Source organism: Podarcis filfolensis, assembly GCF_964270895.1.
Source record: "Podarcis filfolensis genome assembly, chromosome: 5".
NCBI lineage: Eukaryota > Metazoa > Chordata > Lepidosauria > Squamata > Lacertidae > Podarcis > Podarcis filfolensis.
In genome coordinates, this window is record NC_139608.1 from 93171023 (window position 1) to 93183019 (window position 11997).

General features: G+C 40.6%; 1 protein-coding gene across 4 annotated transcripts in view; it reads left to right on the top strand.

Moving 5' to 3' along the window:
• DYRK4 (dual specificity tyrosine phosphorylation regulated kinase 4) overlaps positions 1-11997 on the top strand; it is a 59873-nt gene that overhangs the window by 6934 nt on the left and 40942 nt on the right. For all 4 annotated transcript variants that reach the window (XM_083615581.1, XM_083615579.1, XM_083615580.1 and 1 more), the window contains exon 3: positions 1364-1448. In XM_083615581.1, the coding sequence (XP_083471707.1) occupies positions 1364-1448 (85 nt within the window). The remainder of the gene's footprint in view (positions 1-1363; positions 1449-11997) is intronic.

Genomic DNA, 11997 nt, shown 5'->3' on the forward strand with positions numbered 1-11997 from the left:
AATTTTTAAAAAGTTTTTATTGTTAAAATAATTCAGCATTAATACATATGTATTACAAATATACAAGCATACAAACATACATTTCTTACAATCCTTAAAAGTGTTCAAACATACCTACACTCAATCCCACAGATAATTCCTTTTCCCATCACCATCCACCACCCCTCACCCCACCTTTGTGTTAGACTTCCAATCTACTCAGTTGCAATTTCTTTCCACTTCTATTTCTTTCACACACCTTTAACCTAATTTCATACTTCTTTTTCTATTACACATTGTTATCCATCTTATTTGGTATTTCAGTATTTTCAAATCTGAAAGTTGACAGCTATGCCTCATGAGCTGCAAGGGTGCCCGGAAATGTGCTAAGGGGAATTCCAGGTGACAGGCAGTGGCGTAGCGTGGGGGGTGCAGGGGGGGCGGGCCGCACCGGGCGCAACATCTGGGGTTAGGGCAAATCCATGGGTTAGGGGGCGCAAATCCACGGGTTAGGGGGCGCAAATCCACGGGTTAGAGGGCGCAAATTACTTGCCTTGCCCCGGGTGCTGACAACCCACGCTACGCCACTGGTGACAGGGCATCCCGATACCCCGACTCACAGAATAAAGAATGCATCTCATTAGACTTACCATCGCATGGCTACGAGGCAAGGACGCCCTGCCTTTCCAAGACTAGTACAGTGGTACCTCGGGTTAATTCGTTCCGGAGGTCTGTTCTTAACCTGAAACTGTTCTTAACCTGAAGTACCACTTTAGCTAATGGGGCCTCCTGCTGCCGCTGCACCGCCGCTGCGCAATTTCTGTTCTCATCCTGAAGCAAAGTTCTTAACCCGAGGTAATATTTCTGGATTAGTGGAGTCTGTAACCTGAAGCGTATGTAACCTGAAGCATATGTACCACTGTACTATGGTAATGCAGCTCTTTCCTTAGGTCCTAAAGTGTGTGGAAAGAGTTAATCACCACTTCTCAGGTTCAAGTTACAAGAGGAAAGGTCAATTAAACATTAGAAATAACTTCCTAGCCGTGTGAGTGGTTTGACAGTAGAACAGGCTGCCTCAGAAAGCCTCTCCTCCATTGCAAGCTTTTAAGCAGAGGCTGGATGGCTGCCTATCAGTGGGTTTCTTACACTGGCGGGGAGCTAGACTATAGGACCTTTGAGGTCCCTTCCAGTCGTATGATTCTACACGTTGCTCTACACGTTGTTTGGAGCTAGAATAGGGTCTGCTTGTGCTAATTAGCGAAATAAATTCTGTTGCACCAGTGCTTTTGCCTGATAATCTGTTACTTTTCCACTGGAGAGCATTCAAGTATACAGGAAATCTCTGGCTTCGTTATACATTCCCTCTCCCTGTTCTTTCTTACAGGAAAGGGAACGGAGTGCTGTTGTTCACGGCTCAAAGCAAGATGGAGAAAAAATTAGAATTGGATCAGGCCAGCCCGATCCCTGTGGTAAGCAAAGCTTAGGTTGTAAGCCTCTTCTATTTTGAAATGAAAGTTGTCCTCCATAGGAGCTTTTGTCTGATGTTTAGGTAAACATCAGAAAAACCGCAAAGGTTCCTGTGAATCTGCTCACTGCACGCTTGACAGAACTCAACAAACAGCATATAGGATTGAGCTGGATCTCTGGGAAGTAGACCAATGCATGTGAGAGTGAGGCCAGAATTTGCATCCTATTGAAGAGCTGGTTGGTGTAATCTTCATATGTCTATGAGGCATCTGTTAAGTTGTGGGTGAACATATCAGACGACACAGCGATTCTTCAAACAGCTCTTGTTTATTCACAGGCCAGAACAGAACTGAACTGAAGGGTTCAGCCAGCCTGCTTATATAGAGCTCCACTAGAACACAACAGTAACCATTTTCTGTAACTATCCAATCACTGAACGCCACTTTCGATCCCTTATTTGCATATGTGGACCTGAACTATCTACAGTATCCCCCTGAAACTTGAAGTTTTAAGTAAAACTTACCAGATGGACCTCACACCTGAGATGACAAACTACCTCATAAGGAAATAATAATAATAATAATAATAATAATAATAATAATAATAATAATAATTTATTTCTACCCCACCCATTAAAAACCGAACAAAACTTCAAACATCAAAAACTTCCCTAAACAGTGCTGCCTTAAGATGTCTTCCAAATGGAAGATAAAACCATTTCCCTTCCCAGGGAAATGGAGTTGCGGGCTGGACACGAGCCCACCCCGTGCATGGGGGTGTGGCTAGCCCCCGTGTCATAGGGAGTCCTCTCCGCGTCACGCCCCAGACCGACCAATCCGGGCGGCCAGGGGCCGTGGCGTGCTCTATTTAGCAGCCCGCTGGACTTCCGGAGGCGGCGCCATCGGTAATGGCGGATTCCCTCTATTTCTGAGGGAGTAGCTCCGCGGAAATCGGGTCTTGCCGCTACGGCGAAGCGGGGACCACTTCGAAATTACAGGCGGGTGAAGCCTGTGACCGTGGGACTTGGCGGGCACCTTTAGCGCCCCCCCAATCTGCGAGGGAACCCTGTAAGGGGCTCTGGAGCGAAACGGGGAGTCTGGCGCGGTGCTGAGAGTCAATTGCTTCTTCCGTGGAGCGAAGCCGCACAGCTGTTGCCGGAGAGCACTGACCTTTTTCCTGTGACAATTCGGCTACTAAACAACTACCCGTGAGTAGGTCAAGTTTAAAGATCGGGGAATTTAAGGAAAAAAAGGATTAATTTGGCACTGAAGCGGGAAGGCGTAAACAGGAAGTCCGCCTTCCGTTTTCTGTATACAGATCAAAGCAAAGACTGTCTAAGCTAAGACCGGGAGAGTTGCGTTAAAAGGACTTGAATCCTAACGTCAAATTAAAAGAACTCCCTCCCCGAACTGCAGGAGAGGGGAGGGAAGAGGGGAAAGTATTTTTTGCCTGCAAAAAAAAAAAAAGAAAAGAAAGGAGAGAAAAGGGAATAAAGACCACCACTTAATCCTTGGGAACGGACTGCCAGGATCAATAGAATTGATGTACTGAGAGTCGCACTGTTTATGGACAATGTAACTTTTTGACAGTTAACTCTGCAAGTGAGATACTTTTTTCTGAAGGGCTTCTCTGGATTTGAAACTGTTGCCTATTTTGTTGAAGGGGGACTTTGGAAAGTTGGAAAAGATACTTTATTGTAACACCATTGACTGTTACTGTGTCCCCCTAGAGGAACACTGAAATTGCTACAACTAGCTGGGGAATTTTCCACTTCTAACTGGCCAGGGAAATTTCCACTGCAAAACAAGCTTGGCAAAACAAGCCTTGGCCGTGGGACTGACCTTGATCCTCAGATAAAGTGTTATGGCAAACTTGCCTCAGGATAAAAACTTGCCTCAGGAAAAAACAACAAGATCGGGCAAGGTTAGACTGCAGCAGACCAGTGCAGCATTGCAGCAGCACAGAGCATCTGCATCCGGCCCTTCTGCACCACAAGGGGAAGACCCTGCACAAGCTGGGTCAAAAGGAATGGCATCTGAAGAGGGATTTACTTCAGTATTAAGTAAAATTTATGAAACCTTGGAAAAACTAAGCAAACAAGTCACTGAAGCAACAACTAAAATTGACCAAAATACTACTAGCATCAACAACTTGGGGCAGAAGGTGAATTCAAACACAGAATCTATTGAAAAACTGCTGCAAGAATCTACTTCGAATCGAAAGACAGCCGAGGAAGCAAAGGAAAAAGCAGCGGCTGTAGAGGAAAAGATAACACCGATATGTAAACAGCTTGAGGACCACCGGTCGCTTTTGTCTATGATTGAACTGAAGGAGAAACAGACTAATTTGAGGATCAGGGTGGTACCTGAACTTGAAAAAGACAGCCTAAGTGATTTTCTTACACAGGAATTTGCAGACTTTTGGAACCTGGATGATAAGCAAGACTTCAAGATAGTAAGTGCTTTTAGACTTGGAAGAGGAGGGAGAAAGAACAGGGTAAGAGACTGGTTTTTTTTTAATAATATTTATTTTAAAAATTTCAAAATTATAAAAAAAGAAAAAACAGAAAAAAGACAAAACAGAAAAATAAAAAGAAAAAATACATCCATCATTCTCAAATTTTTAACTTTCATTACCTTCTTTCTTTGACCTCCTCCTCCTCCCCTTTCTTGTATCCTGGTTAATAATTATCACAGCAAATCCTTTCCATAGTTCATAATATTTTGTCCTTACATTATCTTAATCTATTTTCCTCTTGTCTTATAGCAAACCTTAAAACTTAAAACTTAAATCTTATTTTTACCAACTTCTCATAACCATATCATTAACCTAATTCTTTTAACATTTTTACTAGAAGCAAGTAGTTCCATTTCAACATTTTTCTAACATTCATCAATTATTTTAAAACAGTCCTAATGATAAAAGAAAAAAAAGTAAAACAATCCAATCTTCATCCAGCGTCCCTTCCTCCTGGTCCCGGATTTTGTCAGTCCTTTTTGTCCCATTAATCTAGCGCATTAACCTGGTATCCTTATATCCGAGGCCCTCAAGTCTCTTCCATGTCCCTTCTGCGACTCTTCTTCATATTTTCCTTTCACTCGTGGGAACTCCAGCTTAGTAATGTTTTTGACCCTTTTCAGCAGATCAGCCCCATTTCCATAGTCCAGACTAAACTCCATGTGATATTTAAACTCCTGTTTCAGATTCCCTCCAAAATTAAGAGCCCCCACAGCTCCAAACATTTGACGGCCCATTACCAGACTCAGAAAGTCCAAACATCCCTGCATGGGAGGGTCAGTCCAACCCCCCATTTCCAAACCAAACCAAACCAAACTTTATCTTTCCAAATCTGGTTTCTTCCAAATTCATTTATCAAATCCAAAGGCTCATGATCCTGCAGGGCCGCAACTCCCTCCATTTCTGGCACCCAGGATTCAGCAGTATCCTCTTCTCTCATCTGTGCTGTCATAGCACACTCCTGTTTTAGTTCCTGGGTAGGCTCCATGTAGTTTCCTACTGCCTGTTCAAAATTTCTGGTCGCATTAGTCATCAAATCCGTCTTCTGGCTTAGCTGATCCAATAGGGCATTTATTTTACAGAAAGCACCCAACAGAGCTTCTGAAAACATTGTCCTACAAGGTCACAAGTCCTTTCCCACGATTGTAATCTGTAACAGCTGCAAGCTCCTGAAGTTGGTTACAATTTCACAGTCTCCCTCTAGGGGGGAAACTTCTGTTTATTCTTTCTTTTAAGGACAATAGCAACAAAGTTTCTTTTTAAAGATATTCAGTCAATATTTGTTCCTTTGAAATGCGAAAGGAAACAATGGAGTCACTATGTTACTTTTCTTTTAGCTGTCTGTCGAAAACATTTGTCTCTGGTCAATGAGCTTCAAACGTCAGTCCTGACACTCCGCTCCAGGATCAGGACAGTGGAAAGTTACTTTACTTTAAACTCACTTCTGCAGGTTTAAACAGTCCAAAAAGAGATCTCCCTTCTTCTCCTGCTACCTAAGGGGGGTTCCCCGATTTTAAATGATGAAAGCCAATCCTTTAAAAGTAATTTTCTAAGCTCTAGTTTACGTTATCTTTGCTTTATTCTGACTACAAAGAAACAGAAGGCTGACTTCCTGTTTAGACCTTCCCGTTTCAGTACCAAATTGAGATAAATTTTGAGTCCAATTCCTCTCTACTGGCCAGTCCTTATTTAAAATCCAATTGTTCGAGTTTTAAGTACTCACGGGTGATTCTTTAAATGCCAAATTGTCCCAGGCAAAAGGCAGCGCTCTCCGGCAACGGCTATGCGGCTTCGCTCCACGGAAAAAGCAGTAGACTCACAGCACCGCGCCACTTCCCCCTCTTTGCTTCGGAGCCCGTTAATGGGTTCCTTTGCGGGTTGGGGGGGCGCTAAAGGTGCCCGCCGAGTCCCATGGTCACAGGCTTCATCCGCCTGTGATTTTTTAAAGGGTCCCCGCTTCGCCGTAGCGGAAACGACCCGTTTCGCGCGGAGCTGGTCCCTTCAGTTCAGAGGGAGTCCGCCATTGCCGATGGCGCCACCCCGGAAGTCCAGGGTGAGAGACTGTTTGATTACCCTCCGATCAAAAGAGGAGAGAGACAGAATACTGAGTCTGCACTTCCAGAAGACCTTGGAAATAAACGAATCAAGAGTGGAGATATTTAAGGACATCCCGAAACACCTTTTGGACCTTAGGTCCAACTACGGAGACTTGGTGGCCCTGTTGAGAGGAAACAGAACCATTTTTAGGTGGGAATTCCCCCAAGGCCAGAAAAATTTCTGAGAGAACGCGGAGAAGACCTGCAAAAAGAAGCTGAAGAAGAGCCAAGAGCTTTAAAACCAGGAATTCAAGGCATAGTATCACTACCTTTGGGACTGGACAAGCTAGAGAAAGTGATACCACCGTCAGAACAAGAACAATTATTGGGAGCAGTTGGAGGAAAAGCAAAATAAATACACCATGTCTCTGCAACTATTAAGTTGGAATATTCATGGATTTAACTCCCCGGAGAAAAGGAAAAAAGTCTTTCATTTACTGAAAAAGGAACAATTGGACTTGATTTGTTTACAGGAAACACATGTGATAAGGCTACATAGGAAAGTATTGATTAATAAAAGATTGGGCCAAGAGTTTATTTCATCGGACAAGGTTAAAAAGAGAGGAGTAGTAATTTATGCAAAAGAGAGCCTATCACCAAAATTTGTTTTTAAAGATGACCAAGGAAGATTTGTGGCAATCGAAATTCAAACACAAGGAGAAAAATTTTTGATCGTAGGAGTATATGCACCGAATGAGGGGAAATCTGAATTTTTTAAGAAGTTGCATGAGACATTGTTAGACTATATGGATTACAACATTATCATGATGGGAGATATGAATGGAGTGGTATCTACAAACATGGACAAGTCGCAGAGACAGGTAGTTAGTAGAGATGGCAGACTACCAAAAACCTTTTTTGAATTGACTGACAATATGGACTTGATTGACATTTGGAGAACTAAGAATCCCTTGGGTAGAGAGGGAATATTCTTCTCTGTTTTTTTTTTTAAATACATATTTATTAAAATTTTACAAAACAAAGAATTTCATCATTTCAAAATACATCATTTCCATACATAAAGCTCAAGAAAAACAAAAATATATGACAGAAAAAAAAGAAAAGAAGAAAAATAGAAAAACAGAAAAAAGAAAAACACTCTTTCTTAAATTTATAAAGTTCCATGCCCCTCTGTCTTGACCTCCTCACATCCCCCTTTTTTGTGTTCCACTTTACTCCAATCAGATTCAGCAAATTCAAAACCTTGTTTCAACCATACTTAATGTTATATTCTAATTATTATGTCCCCATTTTCCATTTTTTTTAATCCGTACCTCATCTTATAAAATATGACATAATATTGTTCTGTTCAAAACCCCTTATCCTTTTTTTCTTAGATTCTTCTTTTCACACACCTTTGACCAAAGTCACACAAACCCTGTTGCTTTTACTTCCCACATCCTATTGACACTCAAAGATTTTGCAGTATTTTTGTAGATAGTCCTTAAACTTTTTCCAGTCCTGTTCCATCGATTCTTCTCCCTGGTCACGGATTCTGCCAGTCATTTCAGCCATCTCCATGTAGTCTATCACTTGCGTCTGCCATTCCTCCACGGTGGGTAGATCCTGTGTCTTCCAATATTTAGCTAAAAGTATTCTTGCTGCTGTTGTTGCATACATAAAGAATGTTCTATCTTTCTTTGGCACCCATTGGCCAACTATGCCCAAGAGAAAGGCCTCTGGTTTCTTAGGGAAGGTACTTTTAAATACTTTCTTAAGTTCATTATATATCATTTCCCAGTAAGCCTTAACTCTTGGGCAAGTCCACCAAAGGTGAAAGAATGTTCCCTCAGCTTCTTTACATTTCCAACATTTATTGTCAGGCAGGTGATAAATTTTAGCAAGCTTGACTGGGGTCATGTACCAGGGAATATTCTTCTCTGAAGCCAAAATGACATGGACAAGAATTGACCAAATCTGGATAACTAGAGGACTGGCACCTAAGACTCGAAAAGTGGAAATTTGCCCTAAAACTTGCTCCGACCATAATGCTGTGAAAATGGAGATGAAATTAACACCAACTGGTTCCTTCAGATGGAGGATGAATGACACCTTGTTTAGAGATCAAGAGGTTATCAAGAAGGCCCAAAAAACCTTGAGAGACTATTTTGAGATAAATTTGAACACCACCATTGAAAAAAGAGTAATCTGGGACGCAAGCAAAGCAGTTATGAGGGGGTTTCTGATTCTACAGAATGCAATAAAGAAGAGAGCTCAAAATGAGAAAAAAGATAAAATTTTGGAAAAAATAAAAGAGGGTGAGAAGAAACTGAGAGCGAAACCAAAGTCACAAGAGATTCTGAGAGATATAAAGTTATATCAAGTGCAATATATGAAGATGATGGATCAGGAAATCGAATGGAAAATTAAACAAATGAGACAAAGGACATTTGAATCGGCTAATAAATGTGGAAAATTGTTAGCTTGGCAAATGAAAAAAAGACAAAAGCTCAACACTATTACTAACTTGGAAGTGGAAGGAAAGAATATTCAGAATCCAGTGGAAATTAGAAAATGCTTCCAGAGGTACTTTAAACAGTTATATACACAAGGGCCACAGAAAGAGTTTGATATAGATCAATTTCTAAAAACAAATGGACTACAAAAAAGTTCTCAAGAAAATAAGTTAATGCTGAACTATAAAATAACAGAACAGGAGGTGGAAGGTGCCATCCAGAATATGCAGCTGGGCAAATCTCCAGGGCCGGATGGCTTAACCTCAAAATATTATAGATCCTTGAAGGATTGGATAATTCAACCACTAAAGGAGGTCTGTAACGAAATTTTGGAGGGGGAAAAAGCGCCAGAGTCGTGGAAGGAAGCTTATATTACGCTTATACCGAAAATTGAGTCTGAAAAGACACAACTTAAGAACTACTGCCCCATATCCCTGCTCAATGTGGAGTACAAAAAATTTGCTGATATTTTGGCTAAAAGATTAAAAAAAGTATTAGTGGAAGAGATACATAAAGACCAAGCCGGCTTTCTCCCAGGTAGACACTTGTCTGACAACACGAGGAATATAATTAACATTTTGGAGAAGTTGCAAGTGAACATCAATACTAAAGCAGTTTTAATCTTTGTAGACGCGGAGAAAGCCTTTGATAATATTTCTTGGAGTTTTATGAAGAAAAATCTTCAGGGGATGGGGGTTGGTCAAGGGTTTGAAAATGGTATAAGTGCAATTTACTCAGAACAAAAGGCTAAACTAATAGTTAACAACGTGGTGACTGAGGAATTCAAGATAGAGAAAGGTACACGACAAGGCTGCCCAATTTCCCCATTGCTTTTTATTTCAGTCCTGGAGGTTTTGCTAAATATGATTAGAAGGGACCGTCTGATTAAAGGTATACAGGTCGGAGCCAAACAATACAAATTGAAAGCTTTTGCAGATGACTTAGTATTGACGTTACAGGAGCCAGAATCTAGTACTAAAAGAGTATTAGAATTGATTCAAGAATTTGGTCATGTGGCAGGATTTAAGTTGAACAAGTTAAAAACTAAAGTTCTTGAGAAAAACTTAACACCGATTGAGAAAGAGAGGTTTCAGAAGGAGACGGGTTTAACATTGGTTAAGAAAGTAAAATACCTAGGGGTTAATATGACTGCTAAGAACTTAAATCTATTTAAAGACAACTATGAGAAATGTTGGTCAGAAGTAAAAAAGGACTTAGAAATATGGTCAAATTTGAAGCTTTCCTTGTTGTGTCGAATTGCTGTTATAAAGATGAATGTATTGCCAAGAATGTTATTTTTGTTGCAATCATTGCAAATTTTGGACAAAATGGATTGTTTCAAGAAGTGCCAGAGAGATATTTCTAGATTTGTCTGGCAGGGCAAGAAGCCCAGAATAAATTTAAAATATTAACTGATGCCAAGGAAAGAGGTGGATTTGCCCTGCCAGACCTTAAACTTTATTATGAATCAGCAGCATTTTGCTGGTTGAAAGAATGGCTGCTTCTTGAGAACACAGACATTTTGGATTTGGAAGGTTTTAACAATGTTTTTGGGTGGCATGCATATTTGTGGTACGACAAGGTCAAAGCACATAAAGCATTTAAAAACCATATTGTCAGGAAAGCATTTTTTAATGTCTGGACAAGATATAAGGACCTACTTGAAAATAAAATCCCAAGGTGGTTGTCACCGATGGAAGCGAAGGCTCAGAAAAAGCTCAATATGGAGGCCAAATGGCCGAAATATTGGGAAATTTTGGAGCAAGAAGGAGACAAATTGAAATTGCAGAGTTTTGAGAAATTAAAAGATAAAGTGCGAGACTGGCTTCACTATTATCAAATAAGGGAGGCTTACAATTTGGACAAAAAAATTGGCTTCCAGGTGGAAAAATCAAAATTGGAAACAGAACTGTTAGATCCCAAAACTAAGATACTTTCAAGAATGTACAACTTGCTGTTGAAATGGAATACTCAGGATGAAACTGTTAAATCTGCTATGATTAAATGGGCACAAGATGTTGGACATAACATTATGTTTGCTGACTGGGAACAGTTGTGGACCACAGGTATGAAATTTACGGCATGTAATGCTCTAAGAGAGAATATTATGAAAATGATATATAGGTGGTACATGACACCAGTCAAGCTTGCAAAAATCTATCATTTGGCCGATAATAAATGTTGGAAATGTAAAGAAAATGAAGGTACATTCTTTCACCTTTGGTGGACGTGCCCAAAGATTAAGGCTTTCTGGGAGATGATCTATAATGAAATGAAAAAGGTATTTAAATATACCTTCCTGAAGAAACCAGAGGCCTTTCTCCTGGGCATAGTCGGCCAATTGGTGCCAAAGAAGGATAGAACTTTCTTTATGTATGCTACAACAGCAGCAAGAATACTTATTGCAAAGTATTGGAAGACACAAGATCTACCCACCTTGGAAGAATGGCAGATGAAGGTGATGGACTATATGGAACTGGCGAAAATGACTGGCAGAATCCGAGACCAGGGAGAAGAGTCGGTGGAAGAAGATTGGAAGAAATTTAAAGACTATCTGCAGAAATATTGTAAAATTAATGAATGTTAAAATGATGTTGGATCAAAATTAAGTGGCATAAGCAACAAGGCCAATAAGAATATGTAAAAATGGACTGATAATGGATGAAAATATACAGTTATAATATGTTAAGATATAGAGTTAAGTTAAATAAAAGAGGGTAAGGATTTGCTGAAGTGACTATGTGAACGGGAATACAAAAAAGGGAGGTGTGAGGAGGTCAAGGAAACAAGCAAACGAGCTTAAAGACATGAAAAAAAATGGATTTGTTTTTAACTTTTTCTACTTATTTCTTTTTTGTATTTTGTATTTTCTTTTTTTATGTATTTTTTGTATTTTTTCTTTTTTCCCCCTTGTCTTCTTTTTATTCTGTTAATTTTTGCTTTTTGTAAAATCCTAATAAACATCTTATAAAAATATATATATATTTAGCAGCCCGCGGGTGGGAACTCGCCCCCTTTTTCTGGTTCTCGCTCACACAGTTTGGCTCGGGTGGTGGTTAGGCATTGGAGAATTAGATTGGAGGTGAGGGGAGGTCACGGCCGTCACCTACCCCTCCTAGTTCAAGGGTATTCCGTTAAAGGAATCTTGGGGGCGTGAACCTGTCTGAAGTCCAGACGGGGGGCTGGGGCCATGGCACGACGCCTAGTGGTGACCCTGGGGGAGTTCCTAGTTAATGTGCATCGATGGGACTCCCCCTACTGGTGGTTAACCCTTCCAAGATGCCTGCAGGCGGGCAGGAGTCAGAATATAGTCGGTTCCAATGCCTAAGCCATTCTGTAACCAATACAGTTGCGTCGGTTTTTAGCCTATTAACATAAAATACTGGTGTCAAGTGTCTTTATTCCAACAAAGGCGGGAGTGGGTTTGGGGTCTTGCCACGCAACTGCAGCTTTTATCTAGCAGTGCAATACAGTGAGTTCAG